Source organism: Pristiophorus japonicus, chromosome 6, assembly GCF_044704955.1.
Source record: "Pristiophorus japonicus isolate sPriJap1 chromosome 6, sPriJap1.hap1, whole genome shotgun sequence".
In the NCBI taxonomy this organism is placed as follows: domain Eukaryota; kingdom Metazoa; phylum Chordata; class Chondrichthyes; family Pristiophoridae; genus Pristiophorus; species Pristiophorus japonicus.
This window is the reverse complement of record NC_091982.1, coordinates 248,262,810-248,288,107: the sequence shown is the minus strand read 5'-3', so window position 1 is coordinate 248,288,107 and position 25,298 is coordinate 248,262,810. Positions and strand designations below refer to the sequence as shown.

Below are 25,298 nucleotides of genomic sequence, written 5' to 3'. Positions count from 1 at the left end.
GTCTACCTGGTAGAGGTCGCGGGTTTGGGAGGTGCTGCCGAAGAAGCCTTGGCGAGTTGCTGCAGTGCATCTTGTAGATGGTACACACTCCAGCATCTCGGCATGGTCTAAATCAGGTGGATTAAGATTTGTTTGGAGAAATCTGAATCTTACCCCAGCTTGTGCCAATTCAGATTTGCTTCTGTGGGGTGATAGCATGCACAAGCAGCAGATGATCAGTCATGAAGCCTTCCTCTATTAAACCACGTGTTGGCTGAAATTGATTTCAAAGATAAGCAAATTTATTTGTTCGATTTATTTCACTCTGTTGAGGTTGGTTATGTATGTCCATTGCCACTAGTTACGGCTACGGTTGGGGCCTGTACTCATGGTCTGTATTACATAGAATCACACAGAATGTACAGCACAGAAACAGGCCATTCGGTCCAACCAGTCCATGCTCCCCTTGAGCCTCCCCCGCCTTTCTCATCTAAGTCTATCAACATAACCGTCTATTCCCTTCTCCTTCATATGCTTGTGTAGCCTCCCCTTAAATGCATCTATACTATTCGCTTCAACCACTTCCTGTGGTAGCGAGTTCCACATTCTCACCACTCTTTGGGTAAAGAATTTTCTTCTGAATTCCCCATTAGATTTCTTGGCGACGATCTTATATTGATGGCCTCTAGTTATGCTCTTCCCCACAACATTCTGGGCCCGAAAATTTGATTGGCGGTAAGGCTCGCCTATTTCTCGCTGGCCCCTGGACGCCACCTATCTTTTTGCCGTCCACTGCTGCCGGGTCCGGTTGGGAGCCACTTTCGGCTCTGTTGTGTGGGCGCAGGCAGCGGGAGTCGACGGGCGGGAGCAGGAGTGAGCGGGAGCGACAGGCAGCGCGAGTCTGCTGGCGGGAGCGGGCGTGAGCGAGAGAACTGGTGGGAGCGGCCGGCATCACCGGTGTCCGGCAGTTGAGGCCTCTCCAATCGGGGACCTTCGGAGGCCCTCCAATGCGCATGCGCGAGATTTGGCAATTTTTTTTTCTGTGTAGTTTTTTTCATCCCAAGTCATGTCATTTTGGCTGCGTTTGAGGCTGCTGGGTCTTCTGTGCAGGCGCATAAAGGCACACCACTTTCTTCCAGCTGTGAGTGTGAGAGGGGAGAGTTTGAGGAGGAGATTGGAGAGGAGAGAGTTTGCATTTGAGAGGACAGAGTTGGAGGTTGGAGAGGTGAGAGTTTGCAGGTCGGAGAGGGGGCGGTCTGAGTTTCAGAGGGGGCAGGTGGAGAAATTGAGACCCACAGACTCTTGAGCAACCAATCGTTTCAGCATTGACGATGAGTGGCCAGAAATCAGCAACGAAGACTGGCAAAACCAGGCCCAGAGCTCCCTGGTTTAATGAGGAGGAATTGGAGGAGCCGGTAATGGAGGGAGAGTGCAGGGACAAAGACCTTATCCGGGATGGTTGTGGCAAGCCTGCACCACCACAATACCGCCGCATTTGGAGGGAGATCGCTGAGATCGTGTCCGCAATGGGTAACGTTGAGCGGGACGGGGACCAATGCCGGAAACGTTGGCACGATTTGGTAGCGGCAGCAAGAGTGAGTAAAGATGTATTCTTCCCCCTCCTATCCAACGCCAAAAGGGTTGTGCACCAGATGTGGGAGTGTGGAGGGGCCGGGGGCGGGGGGGGGGGGGCGCAGGGGGTGGCATCAGCAAAGGGTAAAGGCTGCAACATTTCTTTGTTCAGAAGACTCAGAGTCCGCAACAAAGGATGAATGCAAGGCAATTCACACCTTGTTGGCGTTGTGGAGACTTCCATTCAGTCTATTCATGCCGCTTCAAAGGGTATGTTTGCAAGAGCTGTGGAACAATGGGGCACCTCCAACGAGCTTGCAAATGAGTTGCAAGCTCTGCAAAACCTGCTAACCACCACGTGGCAGAGGAAGATCGGTCCATGGTGGATCAAAGCAATTTTGAGCCTCAGAGAGAGGAGGCAGATGCTGAAGTACACGGGGTGCACACATTTTCGACGAAATGTCCAGCTATAATGCTAAACGTAAAATTGAATGGCTTACCCGTGGCCATGGAACTGGACACTGGCGCTAGCCAATCCATCATGAGTAAAAATATGTTTGAGAGACGGGGATGCAACAAGGCATTCAGACCAGCCCTGAGCCCCATCCACACGAAACTGAGAACGTACACTAAAGAGCTTATCACTGTCCTGGGCAGCGCCATGGTCAAGGTCACCTACGAGGACACGGTGCACAAACTGCCACTCTGGATTGTCCTGGGCGATGGCCCCACACTGCTTGGAAGGAGCTGGCTGGGCAAAATCCGCTGGCACTGGGATGACATCCGAGCACTATCACATGTCGATGAGACCTCATGAATCCAGGTTCTGAACAAATTTCCTTCCCTTTTTGGGCCAGGCATTGGAAACTTTTCCGGGGCGAAGGTGCGGATCCACTTGGTCCCAGAGGCATGACCCATTCACCACAAGGCGCGAGCGGTACCTCACATGATGAGGGAGAGTGGAAATCGAGTTGGACAGGCTGCAACGCGAGGGCATCATCTCCCCAGTGGAATTCAGCGAGTGGGCCAGCCCGATTTTTCCAGTACTCAAAAGTGATGGCACGGTCAGGATTTGCAGCGATTATAAAGTAACTATTAATCGTTTCTCGCTACAGGACCAATACCCGCTACCTAAGGCAGACGACCTATTTGCGACACTGGCAGGAGGCAAGACGTACACCAAGCTCGACCTGACTTCGGCCTACATGATGCAGGAGCTGGAGGAGTCTTTGAAGGGCTTCACCTGCATCAACACACACAAGGGACTGTTCATCTACAACAGATGCCCATTTGGAACTCGGTCGGCTGCAGCGATCTTCCGAGAAACATGGAGAGCCTACTCAAGTCGGTACCACGCACAGTGGTCTTTCAGGACGACACATTGGTCACAGGTCGGGACACCGCCGAGCACCTACAAAAGTGTTCCTGGGACTCCTCAACTATTTTGGTAACTTCCTACCAGGGTTAAGCACCCTTTTAGAGCCCCTACATGTGTTATTGCGCAAAGGTGAGAACTGGGTATGGGGAAAAAACCAAGTAATTGCTTTTGAGAAAGCCAGAAACATTTTATGCTCCAACAAGCTGCTTGTATTGTATAACCCATGTAAAAGACGTGTGCTAGCATGTGACGCGTGGTCGTACGGAGTCGGGTGTGTAATACAACAAGCTAACGTTGTCGCCTATGCTTCCAGGAGCTTATCTAAGGCCGAGAGAGCCTACTGCATGATTGAGAAAGAGGCATTAGCGTGTGTGTTCGGGGTAAAGAAAATGCATCAGTACCTGTTTGGCTTCAAATTTGAGCTGGAAACCGATCACAAGCCACTCACATCCCTGTTCGCTGCAAACAAGGGGATAAATACTAAAGCTTCAGCCCGCATACAAAGGTGGGCACTCACAATATCAGCGTATAACTATACCATCCGCCACAGGCCAGGCACCGAGAACTGTGCGGATGCTCCCAGTCAGCTACCATTGCCCATCACGGGGGTGGAAATGGCGCAGCCTGCAAACTTGTTGATGGTGGCGCAGCCCGCAGATTTGTTGATGGTCATGGAAGCGTTTGAAAATGATAAATCACCTGTCATGGCCCGCCAGATTAGGACTTGGACCAACCAAGATCCTCTGCTGTCCCTAGTAAAAAACTGTGTACTGCATGGGAGCTGGGCCAGCATCCCCGTTGAAATGCAAGAGCCAATCAAACCGTTCCAGCGGCAAAAGGATGAACTGTCCATTCAGGCAGACTGCCTGTTGTGGGGTAACCGCGTAGTGCTACCAAAAAAGGGCAGGGAGACGTTCATCTCGGATCTCCACAGCACACACCCGGGTTTAGTAATGAAAGCGATAGCCAGATCCCATGTGTGGTGGCCCGGTATTGACTCTGACTTAGAGTCCTGTGTACGGCAATGCAGCGTATGTGCTCAGTTGAGCAACGCGCCCAGAGAGGCACCACTAAGTTTGTGGTCCTGGCCCTCCAGACCATGGTCGAGGATCCATGTCGACTATGCAGGCCCGTTTCTCGGTATAATGTTCCTGGTGGTGGTGGATGCTTTTTCAAAATGGATTGAATGTGAAATAATGTCGGGAAGCACCGCCACCACCACCATTGAAAGCCTGAGGGCCATGTTTGCCACCCACGGCCTGCCAAACATACTGGTCAGTGACAATGGGCCATGTTTCACCAGTGCTGAATTTAAAGAATTCATGACCCGCAATGGGATCAAACATGTCACCTCGACCCCATTTAAACCAGCCTCCAATGGGCAGGCAGACGGGCAGTACAAACCATCAAACACAGCTTTAAACGAGTCACAGAAGGCTCCCTCCAAACCCGCCTGTCCCGAGTACTGCTCAGCTACCGCACGAGACCTCACTCACTCACAGGGGTGCCTCCGGCTGAGCTACTCATGAAAAGGACACTTAAAATCAGACTCTTGCTGGTTCACCCTATAAAGTCCTTACTCTACAGTATGAAACCACACAAGGCACATTCTGGGGACAAGGTCACTCTGTGACCTTAACTCTTTACTCACAGCACTCCAAAGACGATGACCCTGCGTGGGACCTCCCTTTTTATACCTGTGTGATCAGGTAAGGAGTGTATCCCACAAGTTCACCCCTTGTGGTCAAGGTGTGCATCTAGGTTGAGTGTATACAGTAATACAGTGGTGTTACACTGTGGTTACATACATGACATCACCTTACCCCCACCCTTCCCCCAAAGTCTTATTGGGATCATAGGTTTAGTCTTTCAGGTGGTCTACGCTCCCTCATGGAGCGCCGCAGTTGGGGCTCTGGTTGTTGGACACTGACGTGAGTGTCTGTCACCTATGGTGATTCCGGGCTGACCGCAGGGACTGTGCATTCTTCTGATTGCTCTTGTTGCTCATTCACTGGCGGTGTTGTGAGCTTCATCTCATAGTCTTCTTCAGGTTCCTCTGTGTCGATGCTGAACCTTTTTTTTACTTGGTCCAGATGCTTACGGTATATCTGACCATTGTTGACTTTTACCACGATGAACCTATTCCCCTCTTTGTCAATTACAGTGCCCTCAAGCCATTTGGGCCCCATGGCGTGATTGAGGACGAATACAGGATAATTTATTTCTATACATCTCCCCCTCGAATTGCGGTCATAGTACTCGTTTTGTGACTTGCGCTTGCCCTCAACTATGTCGGTCAGGACTGGGTGAATGAGGGACAACCGAGTTTTGAGTGTCCGTTTCATTAGTAGCTCTGCGGGCGGGACCCCTGTGAGTAAGTGCGGTCGGGATCTATAGGCCAACAGGAGACGCGATAGGTGGCATTGTAGGGAGGGTCCTTGAATCCTGAGCATACCTTGCTTAATGATTTGGACCGCACGTTCCGCCTGGCCATTGGAGGTCGGATTGAACGGCGCAGTCCTCACGTGGTTGATGCCATTGCCCGACATAAACTCTCGCAATTCATAGCTTGTGAAAAATGGGCCATTATCACTAACCAGGATGTCCGGCAAGCCATGGGTTGCAAATATCGCACGTAGGCTTTCCACGGTGGTGGATGATGTGCATGAATTCAGAATGATGCACTCGATCCATTTCGAGTACGCATCTACCACAATAACGAACATCTTACCCATGAACGGGCCCGTGTAGTCAACCTGAATGTGTAACCATGGCCTGGTGGGCCAGGGCCACGGGCTGAGCGGGGCCTCCCTAGGGGCATTACCCAGCTGGGCACATGTCGTGCACCTGCGAACACAGTGTTCCAGGTCTGAATCAATTCCAGGCCACCAAACATGTGACCGGGCAATGGCCTTCATCAGCACAATGCCTGGGTGCTCGCTGTGGAGTTCCCTGATGAATGCCTCCCTGCCCTTCTGGGGCATAACTACCAGGCTGCCCCATAGTAGGCAGTCGGCTTGGATGGAGAGCTCATCCATCCGTCTGTGGAACGGTCTGACCTCCTCAGGGCATGCTCCGTGTGCGGGCGCCCAATCCCCAGTCAGGACACATTTCTTAATCAGGGATTGGAGGGGATCTCTGTTTGTCCAGATTTTGATCTGGTGGGCTGTGATGGGGGAGCCTGCGCTGTCAAAAGCATCGACAGCCATGACTATCTCGGCACTTTGCTCCGCTGCCCCCTCAGTGGTGGCCAGTGGAAGCCTGCTGAGCGCGTCAGCGCAATTTTCAGTGCCGGGCCGGTGCCAGATGGAGTACATAAAAACATAAGAACATAAGAATTAGGAACAGGAGTAGGCCATCTAGCCCCTCGAGCCTGCTCCGCCATTCAATAAGATCATGGCTGATCTGGCCGTGGACTCAGCTCCACTTACCCGCCCGCTCCCCGTAACCCTTAATTCCCTTATTGCTTAAAAATCTATCTATCTGTGACTTGAATACATTCAATGAGCTAGCTTCAACTGCTTCCTTGGGCAGAGAATTCCACAGATTCACAACCCTTTGGGAGAAGAAATTCCTTCTGAACTCGGTTTTAAATTGGCTCCCCCGTATTTTGAGGCTGTGCCCCCTAGTTCTAGTCTCCCCGACCAGTGGAAACAACCTCTCTGCCTCTATCTTGTCTATCCCTTTCATTATTTTAAATGTTTCTATAAGATCACCCCTCATCCTTCTGAACTCCAACAAGTAAAGACTCAGTCTACTCAATCTATCACCATAAGGTAACCCGCTCATCTCCGGAATCAATCTAGTGAATCGTCTCTGTACCCCCTCCAAAACTAGTATATCCTTCCTTAAGTAAGGTGACCAAAACTGCACGCAGTACTCCAGGTGCGGCCTCACCAATACCCTATACAGTTGCAGAAGGACCTCCCTGCTTTTGTACTCCATCCCTCTCGCAATGAAGGCCAACATTCCATTCGCCTTCCTGATTACCTGCTGCACCTGCAAACTAACTTTTTGGGATTCATGCACAAGGACCCCCCAGGTCCCTCTGCACCGCAGCATGTTGTAATTTCTCCCCATTCAAATAATATTCCCTTTTACTGTTTTTTTTCCCAAGGTGGATGACCTCACACTTTCCGACATTGTATTCCATCTGCCAAACCTTAGCCCATTCGCTTAACCTATCTAAATCTCTTTGCAGCCTCTCTGTGTCCTCTACACAACCCGCTTTCCCACTAATCTTTGTGTCATCTGCAAATTTTGTTGCACTACACTCTGTCCCCTCTTCCAGGTCATCTATATATATTGTAAACAGTTGTGGTCCCAGCACCGATCCCTGTGGCACACCACTAACCACCGATTTCCAACCCGAAAAGGACCCATTTATCCCGACTCTCTGCTTTCTGTTAGCCAGCCAATTCTCTATCCATGCTAATACATTTCCACTGACTCTGCGTATCTTTATCTTCTGCAGTAACCTTTTGTGTGGCACCTTATCGAATGCATTTTGAAAATCTAAATACACCACATCCATCGGTACACCTCTATCTACCATGCTCGTTATATCCTCAAAGAAGTCTAAATATGTGTTCTTTGCTCCTGAGTTTGAGTTTCTGGGCAGGAGGGTTGCTGCAGATGGGATTTGGCCCACCGAATCCAAAACAGAGCTGATTCGACGAGCACCCAGGCCCTGCAACACATTGGAGTTGCATTAATTCCTGGGACTGTTGAACTATTTCGGGAACTTTCTGCTGAACTTGATACGTTGTAGTCATAAGCAGCCAGCATGAGAGCCCATCGCTGTATGCGAGCTGATGCATTGGCATTGATAGCCTTGCTGTCTGACAACAGGGATGTTAATGGCTTGTTGTCCGTCTCTAATTCAAACTTCCTACCAAAGAGGTGCTGATGCATTTTTTTTACACCATAGACTTCTCGACCATCCCATATCACCATTCTGCTTGAGAGAGTGACCTGGAGGCATAAGCCACAGGTTGTAGTTGACCCTCAGCATTGCCCTGCTGCAACACGCACCCAACCCCATAGGACATTGCATCACATGTCAGAACCAATTTTTTACAGGGGTCGTACAGGGTCAACAACTTGTTTGAATAAAGTAGGTTACGCGCCCGATCAAAAGCACGTTCCTGACAGTTCCCCAAAACCAATCGCAACCCTTACGCAGGAGCACGTGTTGCGGCTCCAACAATGTGCTCAAGTTTGGCAGAAAGTTCCCGAAATAGTTCAACAGTCCCAGGAATGATCGCAACTCCGATGTGTTGCAGGGCCTGGGTGCTCGTCGAATCGCCTCTGTTTTGGATTCGGTGGGCCAAATCCCATCTGCAGCAACCCTCCTGCCCAGAAACTCAAACTCAGGAGCTAAGAACACGCATTTAGACTTCTTGAGTCGCAGGCCTACCCGGTCCAGTCAGCGTAGCACCTCCTCCAGGTTTTGGAGGTGTTTCTCGATGTCTCGACCCGAGATGAGGATGTCGTCCTGGAATACGATCATTCCAGGAATGGATTTAAGCAGGCTTTCCATGTTTCATTGAAAAATCGCGGCCGCTGATCGAATGCCAAACGGGTACCTGTTATAAACGAACAGTTCCTTGTGCGTAGTGATGGTGGTCAGTAGCTTAGATTTGTCGGCCAGTTCCTGGGTCATATCGGCTGAAGTGAGGTCCAACTTGGTGAACAGCTTACCGCCTGCCAGCGTGGCGAAGAGGTTCTCCACTCTCAGGAGCGGGTATTGATCTTGTAGGGACACCCGATTGATGGTGGCCTTGTAGTCGCCACAGATCCTGACAGAGCCATCCGCTTTTAGGATGGGAACGATGGAGCTCGCCCATTCGCTGAATTCAACAGGCGAGATGATGCCCTCTCTCAACAGCCATTCCAATTCGCTCTCGATCTTATCCCGCATCACATACGGCACCGCTCTGGCTTTGTGGTGCACTGGCCTGGCGTCCGGGGTGATGTGTATCACTACTTTAGTGCCTTTGAAAGTCCCGACCGCTAGGTTGGAATTGTGAATCGAATTGTTGAAGGACTTGTGAGCATGAACTTCGCTCCACAGATGACATTGCGTGAACATCCCCCCATTTCCAGTTCATCTCGGCTAACCAGCTCCTCCCCAACAGTGCGGGACCATTGCCCGGGACAATCCAGAGCGGCAGCCGATTCACTAACCCATTGTGTGTGACAGCCAACATTGCACTGCCGAGCACCGGAATGATTTTTTTAGTGTAAGTCCGTAATTGTGTCTCAATACGTGCTAATTTGGGTCTACTGGCTTTAAGCGGCCATAGCTTCTCAAATTGCTGAATGCCCATGAGTGACTGGCTGGCCCCAGTGTCCAGCTCCATGCATACCGGGATACCGTTTAATAAAACCCTCATAATCATTGGTGGCGCTTTGGTGTATGAATTGTGAATAATCGCCACATGGACCCGCTGAACCTCGGCGTCCATCGATTTGCCCCAAAAGTCATCATGCCTCAAAGAACCCTCTTCTGGTCCATCCGCCTCATATATTAGTCTGGTTGCAGACTTCCTGCACATTCGAGCTAAGTGGCCACTGAGATTGCAGTTCCTGCAGACAACCTGTTGAAATCTGCAAGATCTAGCTGAGTGTTTGCCCCCACACCTCCAGCATCGGTTAAAGTTTCCATTGTTGGGAACAAAGGGACTATGGCCAGGCATTGAGCACTGACTGTCCCTTTGACTGCTCTTAGGTACCCTATTAGTGGGTGTCAATGGCCCCATCCCGGGCCGCATTGTCCACTATGAGTGTCCGTTCAGCCTGCCATTGTCTCTGTTGAAGTCCTACTCTGGGGTCTATTGCTGCCTGGGGAGTGTCGGACTGCCCCTGCCTGCCTGCAGGGCTCTGAGTCGCGTTGATGATGTTGACTCCCTGATCCATCGCCGCGTTAGAGGCAGAATTGCGCGCGTATATTATTTTCGTCTCTTCCTCCCCCGCCATGAAAGTTTGAGCTATCAACGCCGCCGCTTCCAAGGTCAAATCCTTGTTCTCAATTAATTTGCGGAAAATTCCCGCATGACCGATGCCCTCGATAAAGAAGTCCCTTAGCATCTACCCCCTGCAGGCATCTGTGAACTTAGAGGCTGGTCAAATGGCGGAGGTCCGCTATGAAGTCCGGTATGCTCTGTCCTTCACGACGTCGGTGGGTGTAGAATCTGTGTCGGGCCATATGTATGCTACTCGCCGGTTTGAGGTGCTCCCCAATCAATTTGCTAAGTTCTTCAAAGGTTTTATCCGACAGCTTTTCGGGTGCTAGTAAGTCCTTCATGAGCGTGTAAGTCTTTGGTCCGCAGCTGGTCAAGAGATGAGCCCTTCGCTTGTCGGCCACTGCATCCCCCAGCCATTCTTTCATAACGAAGGTTTGCTGACGCCTCACGACAAAATCGTCCCAGTCTTCCCCAACACAGTACCGTTCCTCTGTGCTACCGGTGGCCATACTCGTGGGTCGTGAATTCCCATTTCTCGTCGCCAATGTAAAGTCTTTACTCTACAGTATGAAAGCACACAAGGCACATTCTGGGGACAAGGTCACTCTGTGACCTTAACTCTTTACTCACAGCACTCCAAAGACGATGACCCTGCGTGGGACCTCCCTTTTTATACCTGTGTGATCAGGTAAGGAGTGTCTCCCACAAGTTCACCCCTTGTGGTCAAGGTACGTATCTAGGTTGAGTGTATACAGTAATACAGTGGTGTTACATTCATGACAAACCCCAACCTGCATGATCAGGTAGAGAGCAGGCGGCAGCAACAAAATGTAAATGATGGTCGCGCCACTGTGTCACAGGAAATTGATCTGAATGACCCTGTGTGTATGTGCTAAACTATGGACATGGTCCCAAGTGGATGGCGGGCACGGTGATAGCTAAAGAAGGGAATATGGTGTTTGTAGTCAAACTAGACAATGAACAAGTTTGCAGAAAGCACCTGGACCAAACAAGACTGCGGTTCACAGACTGCCCTGAACAACCCACACCTTTTTCGAGCCCACAGCACACACGCAAAGGATCAACAACTCCACGCCGGACCAGGAAATCGAACCCATCACGCCCAACAGCCCAGCAAGGCCAGGCAGGGCCAACAACACGCCAGCCCAGCGAGGGCACAGCCAACACACCAGAACAGATATTTGTACCGAGGCGGTCCACCAGGAAAAGAAAGGCTCCCGACCGCCTCACCTTGTAAATAGTTTTCACTTTGACTTTGCGGGGGGGAGTGATGTTGTGTATCTGTAAAGCATGCACTCCCATTTTCCGCCACCAGGGAGCGCATCCCCTGAAGTCCCAAGGGATCCCAGCATCCCTTGGGAGCACTGTATATAAGCCGGCTCCTAACGCCTGTTCCTCACTCTGGAGTGTCTTATTAAAGACTGAGGTCACTGTGACTTTAACCTCCATGTGTGCAGCCTCTTCTGTGTTAGGAACACAACACTTTGATTTTTATTTCTTCTTCATTTCACTCACTTAATCTGTAGGGCCCCGGACAATAACCAAATAACAAAACTTTATCACGGATCACAAAATAGTGTAAAACTTTTCAAAAGAGGTTTCCATCCTTTAAGAAAGGTCATTGTCACCATATGTGGATGCGTCCCATTTGGACTATTGGTGTGAGTGCTCATCTTTCAAAAGGACTTGGATGTGTTGGTGGAGCACATCGAGGGATGATTCCAGGTCTTGATTGTGAACAGATTTGAGGCAAGCACTGACAGCCATATTGTCACCACTGATCCAGCAGTGCCGGAGCAAGCAGAGATCTCATAGAAACATAGAAAATAGGTGCAGGAGAAGGCCATTCGGCCCGTCGAGCCTGCACCACCGTTCAATAAGATCATGGCTGATCATTTCCTCAGTACCCCTTTCCTGCTTTCTCTCCATACCCCTTGATCCCTTTAGCCGTAAGGGCCATATCTAACTCCCTCTTGAATATATCCAATGAACTGGCATCAACAACTCGCTGCGGCAGGGTATTCCACAGGTTAACAACCCTCTGAGTGAAGAAGTTTCTCCATATCTCAGTCCTAAATGGCCTACCTCTTATCCTAAGACTGTGTCCCTTGGTTCTGGACTTCCCCCAACATCGGGAACATTCTTCCCGCATCTAACCTGTCGAGTTCCGTCAGAACCTTATACGTTTCTATGAGATCCCCTCTCATCCTTCTAAACTCCAGTGTATAAAGGCCCAGTTGATCCAGTCTCTCCTCATATGTCAGTCCAGCCATCCCTGGAATCAGTCAGGTGAACCTTCGCTGCACTCCTTCAATAGCAAGAACGTTCTTCCTCAGATTAGGAGACCAAAACTGAACGCAATATTCCAGGTGAGGCCTCACCAAGGCCCTGTACAACTGCAGTAAGACCTCCCTGCTCCTATACTCAAATCCCCTAGCTATGAAGGCCAACATGCCATTTGCCTTCTTCACCGCCTGCTGTACCTACATGCCAACTTTCAATGACTGATGAACCATGACACCCAGGTCTCATTGCACCTCCCCTTTTCCTAATCTGCCACCATTCAGATAATATTCTGTCTTCGCGTTTTTGCCCCCAAAATGGATAACTTCACATTTATCCACATTATACTGCATCTGCCATGCATTTGCCCACTGACCTAACCTGTCCAAATCACCCTGCAGCCTCTTAGCGTCCTCCTCACAGCTCACACTGCCACCCAGTTTAGTGTCATCTGCAAACTTGGAGATATTACACTCAATTCCTTCATCTAAATCGTTGATGTATATTGTAATGAGCTGGGGTCCCAGCACTGAGCCCTGCGGCACTCCACTAGTCACTGCCTCCCATTCCGAAAAGGACCCGTTTATTCCGACTCTCTGCTTCCTGTCTGCCAACCAATTCTCTATCCACGTCAGTACATTACCCCCCAATACCATGTGCTTTGATTTTGCACACCAATCTCTTATGTGGGACTTTGTCAAAGGCCTTTTGAAAGTCTAAATACACCCCATCCACTGGTTCTCCCTTGTCCACTCTACTAGTTACACCCTCAAAAAATTCCAGAAGATTCGTCAAGCATGATTTCCCTTTCATAAATCCATGTTGGCTTGGTCCGATCCTGTCACTGGTTTCCAAATGCGCTGCTATTTCATCCTTAATAATTGATTCCAACATTTTCCCCACTACTGATGTCAGGCTAACCGGCCTATCGTTTTCTCTCTCCCTCCTTTTTTAAAAAGTGGTGTTACATTAGCTACCCTCCAGTCCATAGGAACTGATGCAGAGTTGATAGACTGTTGGAAAATGATCACCAATGCATCCACTATTTCCATGGCCACTTCCTTAAGTATTCTGGGATGCAGACAATCAGGCCTTGGGGGTTTATCGGCCTTCAATCCCATCAATTTCCCCAACACAAATTCCCGCCTAATAAGGATATCCTTCAGTTCCTCCTTCTCACTAGACCCTCGGTCCCCTAGCACATCCGGAAGGTTATTTGTGTCTTCCTTCGTGAAGACAGAAGCAAAGTATTTGTTCAATTGGTCTGTCATTTCTTTGTACCCCATTATAAATTCACTTGAGTCCGACTGCAAGGGACCTATGTTTGTCTTCACTTATCTTTTTCTCTTCACATATCTATAGAAGCTTTTGCAGTCAGTTTTTATGTTCCTGGCAAGCTTCCTCTCAGTGCCATCGAGGAGCCACACTTACAGAGCCTCGTGATTGGAGGCTCGGGCTCCATGTTCTCATTCGTCAAGTCCCCCAACAAACAAATCGAACGCACTTCAGGCCCAGGCAGTCCCTTCTCAATAGTTCCCGACCCCAATTCCGGTGCCAGTGTCGGGTCACATCAAGGAGAACTCGTTCCTTGTTTGAGATGCTGAGACACGGTGCATAGCCTGGTCCCAGAGGATAGTGAAAACAGATGCCATGCTGGCTTCCATCTGCAATCGGCCTCTAGTCACCACTGAAGTTATCCCAAGTTCAACGTGACCCCTAGGCATGTTGAGACCAAGCACTCTTCCAGTTGCAGTTATTTCATGGGAGTCCTTCCGACCTCAGGGATGCCACTACCATGAGCACTTTGGGGGCTCGATTCAGATTGATTAGCATTGGCTCACCCACTTTGTTAACGTCGAACCAAACGTAATTCCCATGGGATTCACCGATCACTCAATGGAATTGTTATATTCACGGAGGTGGGAATTCGGTCACGCCTCAGTTGGGGTAAATTTTGATGGATTGCGTCTGCCACCGCAAATATCAGCTGGGCCCAGAGTTTGGAGCAGGACGCTGTAGGAGGCGTTGCCAAGGGAGGCGTTGCTAAGGGAGGCGTTGCTAAGGGAGGCATTGCACGCTTCATTTCGGCTGCTAGGCCGGCTGAACAAGGGGCAATCCCGAGCTAAACAGCCGGCCTCGGAGCGCCATACCAGAGGCCTGGAGGTGAAGAAAAAAGTAAACCTGAAAAAAAACCCACCAAAAACATTCCCAATACATAGTTCACGCCACCACAACTTAAAGCGCAAAAAAAAAAATGTTTTTAAACAACGACACTTACCCACGGTGGACATTACTTCCCTCACTGCAGCCGCGGCAGCTCGGGCCACCTGCTTTCACAGGCATTCCCAGCAGGGGGCGCTAAGGAACGCGACGGGTCGGGCGGCAACCAAAAATCGAGCCGGTGTCGCAACCAGGGACATTGCACAGCGGTTCGCCTCTCCCGGGCGGTAATGCTCCGTGCCCCCTCGATACCGACACCGAATGTCCCGGCGGGACACTGTAAGCTGGTCACCCGGCGCAAGTGCTTACCGCCGCCATTGCCGCCCCTCTGGGGCGCTAATTCGGAAGACCGAATTTCCAACCCATAAAGTAGACATGGTGCAAATGTTATATTCGGGCTTCCTGTAGTCTGGCTTCAGGCTTGTTAATATTAATCAGTTCGCTCATAGTCCAGATCACACAGCCTGCTCGCATTCACTATTTTGCCTGACGGAAACCTGGATCATGTATCCTCCTTGTGTGTTTGTGTGCCAGTGTGTATAGGAACGAGAGAGAGAGGACATGGAGGTGTAGAGGAAAGTGCCTGCATTAATTGGGGTCACCTCCCTGTTTCTAATTAATGGCTACACTGGTTCCTGGGATGGGGGGATTGTCCTATGAGGAGAGATTAAGTAGATTGGGCCTATATTCTCTAGAGTTTAGAAGAATGAGAGGTGATCTAATTGAAACATACAAAATTCTAACAGGGCTTCACAGGGTAGATTCAGGGAGGATGTTTCCTCTGGCTGGGGAGTCTAGAACCAGGGGTCACAGTCTCAGAATAAGGGGTCGGCCATTTAGGACTGAGATGAGGAGACATTTTTTCACTCAGAGGCTGATGAATCGTTGGAATTCTCTACCCCAGAAGGCTAGGGAGGCTCAGTTGTTGAAGATTTTCAAGATAGAGATCGATAGATTTTTGGATATTAAGGGAATCGAGGGCGATGGGGACAGTGCAGGAAAGTGCAGTTGAGGTAGAAGATCAGCCATGATCTCATTGAATGGCAGAGCAGGCTCGAGGGGCCGAATGGCCGACTCCTGCTGCTAATTCCTATGTTCTTAAATTTTCAGTAATACTTCAGGTTGGGCCGTGCCGTCTTAACGCCGTGTCATTGTGCCTTGCCAGGTTTGCCCGGTGGAAGATGCCTGTGACCAGGAGATGAGGGATGAGCAGGAAGAATGCTTTTCAACACGCAGAGGAGTTCTGACACCCCTCTCTCACTCCGCACCCTCCATCTCCGCAGTTCAGGGAGAGGCTCTGACAGCCGGCGACGTTTGCCAAGGTCAGGTGTCAAGCAAGGAAAGAAATTACCTTTCGCGGATTGAAACACGCCAGGGTCCGAATGGCCTTCCAGCCTTTCAGCTCTGCAAACTGGGCACAAGTGCAGCCCAGACTAATGCAGTGAAGGTTTACTCGGCTCACTGGCCAGAGGAGCTCCACATGAAATGTGTTTGCGTAATCGTAATGCTGATTCCTCGTTGCACAGGCCGAAGAACAAAACGAGCGCTAATTGGCACTCAATTAACAGACTCACTCAGAGAGGCCTGAAGGGTCGGTGCAGAGAAGTGGGGAATTGTTACTCTTGAAAGAAATTTGCGCTTATATCGAGTCTTTCCCAACCTCAGGCCAGCACAATGAGCTTTACAACCAATGAGATGCGAGTCGTCACTGTTGTAATGTAAGAAACGGGGCTGCCAATTGGCACACAACAAGCTGCCACAAGCAGGAATGTGATAATGACCAGATAATCGCTGAGAGATAAATATCGGCCAGGACGCCGGGGAGAGCACCCCACCTTACTTTCGAAATAGTGGCCGTGGGATCTTTATGCGGTTACATTTCCCTTAGGTGTAGCCATGGCTCAGTGGGTAGCACTCCCGCCCATGAGTCAGAAGGTTGAGGGTTCAAGGGTTGAAGTCCCACTCCAGAGACTTGAGCGCATTTATCTAGAATGACATTGCGGGTGCTGAAGGAGTGCTGCACTGTTGGAGGGGCAGTACTGAAGGAGTGCTGCACTGTCAGAGGGGCGGTACTGAGGGAGTGCCGCACTGTCGGAGGAGCGGTACTGAGGGAGCGCCGCACTGTTGGAGGGGCAGTACTGAGGGAGTGCTGCACTGTCAGAGGGGTGGTACTGAGGGAGTGCCACACTGTTGGAGGGGCAGTACTGAGGGAGTGCTGCACTGTCAGAGGGGCAGTACTGAGCGAGTGCTGCACTGTCGGAGGTTCAGGACTGAGGGAGTGCTGCATTGTCGGAGGGGCGGTACTGAGGAAGTTCGGCACTGTCAGAGGTGCCGTGTTTCAGATGAGACGTTAAACCGAGGCCCCGTCTGCTCTCTGGGGTGGATGTAACAGAAATATTCAAACAGCAGAGGCGTTTTCCCTGGTATCCCGGCAATATTTATCCCATATCCAACATCACTAAAACAGATTATCCGGTCATTATCACATTGCTGTTTGTGGGATCTTGCTGTGCACAAATTGGCTGCTGCGTTGCCTGCATTACAACAGTAACTATATTTCGTGAAGCGCGTTGGGACGTCCTGAGGTCTTGAAAGGAACTATATAAATGCAGGCTCTTTCTTTCCTGTTGGAAGAGGTCTCACTTCATCCTTGCTTTCCAGAACGAGCAGTGCCGGCCATCGTGACCTCAGCGAGCGCCTCCGTCATCCGGTCCTCCGCGGACACGCTGCGGCTCTGCTGCGCCTCGTCGCTCATCGTCCCGCCCGCCAAACTCAAGCCCGGCGGTTCCGTCTCCTGCGACGGCCTCCCGGGGACGGATAACAAGCCGCCACAGGCCATCGTCAAACCGCAGATCCTGACCCACGTGATCGAGGGATTCGTCATTCAGGAGGGGCTGGAGCCATTCCCTGTGAGTGACGCTCGTCGTTTGTTCTGATCGCTGAGAGTGTCCCGATCGATTGCCACCCCCTGCCCCGCCTTCATTCCCGAACCGGTGGGGGGGGGGGGGGAACGGGGTGCTGATTCGCGCTCGATCGTTGCTGCGCTCCTCTCCCTCAGCCCAGTCTCTGTGAGCCCAGGACAGCAACTCGCATTTCTATAGAGCCTAAAACTTAGTAAGAAATGTCCCAAGGTGCTTCAGCCATGATCTCATTGAATGGCAGAGCAGGCTCGAAGGGCCGAATGGCCAACCCCGGCTCCTATTTCTTCTGTTCTTACGTTCACGGGAGCAATTATCAGACAAAATTTGCCGCCGAGCCACATAAGGCGACATTAGGACAGGTGACCAAAAAGTTTGGTCAACAATGTCGGTTTTAAGGTGCAACTTTAGAGCCGGAGAGGTTTAGGGAGGGAATTCCAGAGCTCGGGGCCCAGGCAGCTGAAAGCATGGCCGCCAATGGTGGAGCGATGGAAATGGGGGATGCTCAAGATGCCAGCATTGGAGGAGCGCAGAGATCTTGGTGGCTTGTGGGGCTGGAGGAGGTTATAGAGATAGGGAGGGGCGCGGACCATGGAGGGGTTTGAAAACAGGGATGGGAAATTTTAAAATTTAGAACAGTAAGTATTGACAGACTATTCAACCTTGTGAGGATACCACCAGAACACAGTCTTATCCAACACAAACACTTTTCAAAAGGAATCACTGGATAGCGATCAGGAGCAAGGAAGCTTGGCCGGTAAGTTTTTTGGTCCCCTCCTTAGCCTCAGGTGTTGAAGCTTCACAACTGTGCACTCTCTCCCCCGCTCCCTCGCCCATCGAGCTAAGATTAACTAACGAAACACGGGCTGAGGATTGAACCTGACGGACTTCTTGGTCAGTTGTGGCCCCGCTTCACACTGGGCAGGGAATTTAGTCAGCAAAGCTGCGACTCTCTCTCGCTGGGTGTCTGCAGTGGGCGGCAGTGGTAGTCACAAGGTCGCGGTGTCACAAGGTCGCGGGTTCACCTCCCACTTCGGGATTTCAGCACGTAGTCGAGGCTGACACTCGCAACGCAGTACTGAGGGAGCGCCGCACTGTTGGAGGGGCAGTACTGAGGGAGCGCCGCACTGTCGGAGGTGCAGTACTGAGGGAGTGCCGCACTGTCGGAGGGGCAGTACTGAGGGAGTGCTACACTGTCGGAGGGGCAGTACTGAGGGAGCGCCGCACTGTCGGAGGGGCAGTACTGAGGGAGCGCCGCACTGTCGGAGGGGCAGTACTGAGGGAGCGCCGCACTGTCGGAGGGGCAGTACTGAGGGAGCACTGCACCGTTGGAGGGGCAGTACTGAGGGAGCGCCACACTGTCAGAGGGACAGTATTAAGGGAGCGCTGCACCGTTGGAGGGGCAGTACTGAGGGAGCGCCGCACTGTCAGAGGGACAGTATTAAGGGAGTGCTGCACTGTCGGAGGGGCAGTACTGAGGGAGCGCCGCACTGCCGGAGGGGCAGTACTGAGAGAGTGTCGCACTGTCAGAGCAGCAGTACTGAGGGAGCGCCGCACTGTAGGAGGAGCAGTACTGAGGGAGCACCGCACTGCCGGAGGGGCAGTACTGAGGGAGCGCCGCACTGCCGGAGGGGCAGTACTGAGAGAGTGTCGCACTGTCAGAGCAGCAGTACTGAGGGAGCGCCGCACTGTAGGAGGAGCAGTACTGAGGGAGCACCGCACTGCCGGAGGGGCAGTACTGAGGGAGCACCGCACTGTCGGAGGGGCAGTACTGAGGGAGCGCCGCACTGCCGGAGGGGCAGTACTGAGAGAGTGTCGCACTGTCAGAGCAGCAGTACTGAGGGAGCGCCGCACTGTAGGAGGAGCAGTACTGAGGGAGCACCGCACTGCCGGAGGGGCAGTACTGAGGGAGCGCCGCACTGTCGGAGGGGCAGTACTGAGGGAGCACCGCACTGTCGGAGGGGCAGTACTGAGGGAGCGCCGCACTGTCGGAGGGGCAGTACTGAGGGAGCGCCGCACTGTCCGAGGTGCAGTACTAAGGGAGCGCTGCACCGTTGGAGGGGCAGTACTGAGGGTGCGCCGCACTGCCGGAGGGGCAGTACTGAGGGAGTGCCGCACTGTCAGAGGGGCAGTACTGAGGGAGCGCCGCACTGCCGGAGGGGCAGTACTGAGGAAGCGCCGCACTGTCGGAGGTGCAGTACTGAGGAAGCGCCGCACTGTCGGAGGTGCCGTCTTTCAGATGAGACGTTAAACCGATGAGATGAGATGTCTGCTCTCTCAGGTGGACATAAAAGATTCCACGGCAGTACTGCAAAGAAGAGGAGTGAATTTCCCCGCAGTGTTCTGCTCGACATTTATCCCTCAAAATAGCACCTGCACTGATGAGTCAATTATGGGATTTGCTGTGCGCAAGTTCCCTGCAATGCATTAGTGACTTCATTTCAAAGGTGCTTGATTTATAATTAATTCTCAGGATGTGGGCGTTGCTGGCAAGGCCGGCATTTATTGCCCATCCCTAGTTGCCCTGAGCAGATTTTTGCTCGGCCACCAACTGTAGATGTTTAATACAACTGAGTGACTCATTGGGCCACTTCAGAGGCCAGCTGTGGGCCAGGAGTCACACGTAACGGCAGCCGGTTCCCTTCCCCAAAGGGCAGTCGTGAACCAGTTGGGATTTAACGTCAATCTGACAGCTTCATGTAGTGACCCACAGCGCCCCCTGCTGGGAACGCCTGTGGAAGCGGGCAGTCTGAGCTGCAGCGGCTGCAGTGAGCGAAGTAATGTCGACCTCAGGTAAGTGCGATTGTTTTTGTTTATTTTTTTTTTGCGATTTATGTTGTGGTACCGTGAGTAATGTATTGGGAATGTTTTTGGTGTTTTTTTCAGTTTTTTCCCCCCCCCCCGAGGCCTGTCTTAGTTCGCCCTGAGGCTGGCTGTTTAGCTCGGGATTTTCCCTTGCTCAGCCGGCCTAGCGCTCTAAAAGAGGCGTGCAACGCCTCCCTTAGCAACCCCTCCCGTAGCAACGCCTCCCTTAACAACGCCTCCGTTAGCAACCGCTCCCTTAGCAAAGCCTCCGTTAGCAACCCCTCCCTTAGCAACGCCTCGCTTAGCAACGCCTCCCTTAGCAACCCCTCCCTTAGCAACCCCTCCCTTAGCAACGCCTCCGTTAGCAACCCCTCCCTTAGCAACCCCTCCCTTAACAACGGCTCCCTTTGCGCCCCGCTCCAAACTCCGGGCCCAGCTGATGAATTTGGCGGCAGCAGACGCAATCCATTTGCCGGCGCAAAATGTACCACCCAACCCGGATTGACGCCGCAGCAGAGGTGCGACCGAATTTCTCCCCCAGACTGTTTCCACTTGTGGCGAAGAGCAGAACCAGAGGCCATCAATATAAGATCATCACTCAGAAATCCAATGGGGAATTCAGCAGAAACTTCTTTACCCAGAGAGTGGTGAGAATGTGGAACTCGCTACCACAGGGAATGGTTGAAGTGAATAGTATCGATGCATTTAAGGGGAGACTGGATAACACATGAGGTAGAAAGGAATAGAGGGTTATGCTGAAAGATTTAGATGAGGAAAGACGGGAGGAGGTTCGAGTGGAGCATAAACGGCGGCATGGACTGGTTGGACCGAATGACCTGTTTCTGTGCTGTATATCGTATCTTATTACTTCACTGACTTCATTGGGACCTCCTAAGATTGTGAAAGGCACTATATAAATGCAAGTTATTTCTATTTTTGTTGGTTTTGTTGTACACTTTGGCATCCCGACTGGCGAATAATGCAGTTAAACTTTGCTGGTTGGTGCTGAAATGAATCCGGGACCTGAAGTGAATAGAATTGGCTCCTTGCCCCTGAAATTCCATGTTGCACCACTGCCTGTCCAACACAAGTGGTGAACTGCAACCATTGTCATCTGTAATTTATTGTGTATGTGACATTAACTAAGAACAGAACAAATTGTACGCTTCATTGTCCTGCTTGACCCAGCGCATACACTTCCCCTGTGATGTGATAATTGCACAGCAAACTTGGCCTGACCAAACTATCTTTGTCTTGTGTTTAAGAGGCTGTAGTGTCTACAGTTAGTTACTGGTGAATAAATAACCTTATTTTCCACAACATCTTATTCCCTTATCAGACGATCATGGCGAAATTTCAGGCAGGATTTTTATCTACGTTTAATTAAAGCAGAATTTCGGCCTGACACACAATGTGTCTCACTGAATCAATACTTCGGGCTGGATAGATTTGTTCAAATAATTGAAGTCCTGCAATGTGAGAACGTTTGTAGATCTGGGCAAAAATAAGACTCCTTTAATGGGAAACCATATTCTAATAAATCAAATTATCTGGTCGTTACCACATTGCTCTTTGTGGGAGCTTGCTGTGCGCAAATTGGCTGCTGCGTTTCCTACATTACAACAGTGACCACACTTCAGAAGTACTTCATTGGCTGTGAAGCACTTCGGAACGTCCTGAGGTCGTGAAAGGCACTATAGAAATGCAAAGATCTCTTTCTCAAACGGCTGGAAAGGGAGAGATGAGCAGCAGACATTGGGGTAAATTAAATAGGAAAAATGTGCAGGGCTATGGGGATAGAGGGAGGGGAGTGGGACTGATTGGATCACTATTTCAAAGAGCCAGCACAGGCACGCTGGGCCAAATGGGCCCCTTCTGTGCTGTGAGATTCTACAATTCTAAATTTTAGCAACGTTACAAGTGCTGTCTCCCCGTTTATTGATTTTTAATGTTTAATCATTAACTCTGAGCTAGTTGGCAAAGGAGCTGATATTACTGTTTGTAAACTGTTTCCGTCACATAGGGACAGGAGGCCATTCAGCCCCTTGAGCCTGTTCCGCCATTCAGTTAGATCACGGCTGATCTGTATCTGAATTCCATCCACTTGCCTTGGTTCCGTAACCCTTTATACCCTCACCTAACAAAAATCTATCAATCTTAGTCTTGAAATTTTCAATTGACCCCCAGAATCCACAGCTGTTTGGTGGAGAGAGTTCCAGATTCCCACTGCCCTTTGTGTGAAGAAGTGCTTCCTGACATCACCCCTGAACGGCCTGGCTCTAATTTTAAGGTGATGTCCCCTTGTTCTCGACTCCCCCCAGCTCCCTACCGGAGGAAATAGTTTCTCTCCAGCTACCCCACCAACTCCTTTAAACACCTCAATTTGATCACCCCTTCATTTTTTATACTCGAGGGACTGCAAGCTGGGCCTGTGGAATTTGGCCTGCGAACTTAACCCTTTCAGCCCCGCGGTTTCACTTTGCTTGAGTCTCGACGCGTTAACCTGACTGTAATGACATCACTCCAACAGGTGAGCCGCTCGTCTCTGCTGACCGAGCAGCTGGTCAAGCAGAAGCTGCAGTGCGAAGGTGCGGACACGTCTCCCGCCTCTGTCCAGTCGACCGGGGAGCTGCAGAGCGGCGCGGGCAAACCGCTGGAAGAGTCTCTCGACAGCGACCTGGACGACCTCACCGGAGAAGGTTTGTAAACCGTTTCTTGCCGCGCATGTGAGGAAAAGTTAACAAATCGGGTGGTAATGTGATCTGCTGCCCGTTATACACCCTGCCCGATCTTCTGTTCCAGTCAATGGACGTTAAAAATGGACATTAAAATCAGAGGGCTGTGTAATTACATAGAATTACATCAACGTTTACAGCACAGAAACAGGCCATTCGGCCCAACATGTCCGTGCTGGTGTTTATACTCCACACGAGTCTCCTCCCACGCCTCTTCCTCTCACCCCATCAACATATCCTTCTATTCCTTTCTCCCTCATTTATCTCATCATCATCATAGGCAGTCCCTCGGAATCGAGGAAGACTTGCTTCCACTCCTGAAGTGAGTTCTTTGGTGACTGAACAGTCCAATACGAGAGCCACAGACTCTGTCACAGGTAGGACAGATAGTCATTGAGGGAAGGGGTGGGTGGGACTGGTTTGCCGCACACTCTTTCCGCTGTCTACGCTTGATTTTCGCTGTTGGGGTTGTCCATGTGGGTCCTGACATTCCAGGTCCCGAACTTCATGTTAACGGAGTGGAAGACGCCTGTGCGTGAATTCTTTTAACATGGGATGGTCGTTGCACACCAGCTACCACACGGGCTTAGCTGAGCGAGGTCTTGATCCAGTGGCAAGGGGGGTCCAAGACGACTGGAGACCAGGCACTGCGATGTGGGCCTAGTTGTCTACGGCGAGAAGTTGGCCGCAGGCTCGGTGCTGGGTAGCGCCCTTGGTGGTTGGTAATCCGAGGCTAGCTTCCCCTTAAAGGCATCTATACTATTCGCCTCGACCAATCCTTGTGGTAGTGAGTTCCACATTCTCACCACTCTCTGGGTTTCTCCTGAATTCCCTATTGGATTTATTAGAGACTATTTAATATTTATGGCCCCTAATTTTGGTCTCACCCCACAAGTGGTAACATCTTCTCCACGTCGACCCTATCAAACCCTTTCATAATCTTAAAGACCTCAATCAGGTCAGCCCCTCAACTCCCTGTTACCCAGAGGAAAGAGCCCCAGCCTGTTCAGCCTGGCCTGGTTCTTTCTCATGGCTGGCTAGAAATATGTGACAGACTATAGTGTTACTGTGACATGAGGAGCTGGCAGCAGCTTGGGAGTGCTTTGTAGAAACTTAGCAGAATTCAACATGTCCTCGAATGGTTGAGGGCACTTTTTAAAACACTGGCATATTGTCAGGCCCCAGCTGGAGTATTGTGTCCAATTCCGGCCACCGCACTTTCAGAAGGATGTCAAGGCCTTGGAGAGGGTGCGCAGAAGATTTGCTGGAATAGTACCAGGAATGAGGGGCTCTCCATCCTCATAAAGAATTCTCCCATGTTATGGTCACTCTTCCCCAAGGGGTCTCGCACAACAAGATTGCTAATTAGTCCTTTCTCATTACACATCACCCAGTCTAGGATGACCAGCTCCCTGGTTGGTTCCTCGCCATATTGTTCGAGAAAACCATCCCGAATACACTCCAGGAAATCCTCCTCCACCGCATTGCTACCAGTTTGGTTAGCCCAATCAATATGTAGATTAAAGTCACCCATGATAACTGCTGTACCTTTATTGCATGCATCCCTAATTTCTTGTTTGATGCTGTCCCCAACCTCACTACTACTGTTTGGTGGTCTGTACCCAACTCCCACTAACGTTTTCTGCCCCTTGGTATTCCGTAGCTCCACCCATACAGATTCCACATCATCCAAGCTAATGTCCTTTCTTACTATTGCATTAATTTCCTCTTTAACCAGCAATGCCACCCCGCCTCCTTTTCCTTCCTGTCTATCCTTCCTAAATGTTGAATACCCCTGGATGTTGAGTTCCCAGCCTTGGTTACCCTCGAGCCATGTCTCCGTGATGCCAATTACATCATATCCGTTAACTGCTATCTGTGCAGTTAATTCGTCCACCTTATTCCGAATGCTCCTCGCATTGAGGCACAGAGCCTTCAGGCTTGTCTTTCGAACACACTTTGCCCCTTTAGAATTTTGCTGTAATGTGGCCCCTTTTGCTTTTTGCCTTAGGTTTCTCTGCCCTCCATTTTTACTTTTCTTCGTTCTATCTTTTGCTTCTGCCCTCATTCTACTTCCCTCTGTCTCCCTGCATAGGTTCCCATTCCCCTGCCATATTAGTTTAACTCCTCCCCAACAGCACTAGCAAACACTTCCCCTAGGACATTGGTTCCAGTCCTGCCCAGGTGCAGACCGTCTGGTTTCTACTGGTCCCACCTCCCCCAGAACCGGTTCCAATGTCCCAGGAATTTGAATCCCTCCCTTTTGCACCACTCCTCAAGCCACGTATTCGTCTGAGCTATCCTGCAATTCCTACTCTGACTAGCACATGGCACTGGTAACAATCCTGAGATTACTACTTTTGAGGTCCTACTTTTTAATTTAGCTCCTAGATCCCTAAATTCGTCTTGTAGGACCTCA

General features: G+C 50.8%; 1 protein-coding gene across 1 annotated transcript in view; it reads left to right on the top strand.

Annotated features, from left to right (window-relative positions):
• The window catches only part of phc3 (polyhomeotic homolog 3 (Drosophila)), a 131,422-nt gene that overhangs the window by 73,883 nt on the left and 32,241 nt on the right, over positions 1 to 25,298 (top strand). The window contains exons 10-12 of the mRNA XM_070882458.1: positions 15,587 to 15,743; positions 17,083 to 17,330; positions 22,675 to 22,843. Coding sequence (XP_070738559.1) covers positions 15,587 to 15,743; positions 17,083 to 17,330; positions 22,675 to 22,843 — 574 coding nt within the window. The remainder of the gene's footprint in view (positions 1 to 15,586; positions 15,744 to 17,082; positions 17,331 to 22,674; positions 22,844 to 25,298) is intronic.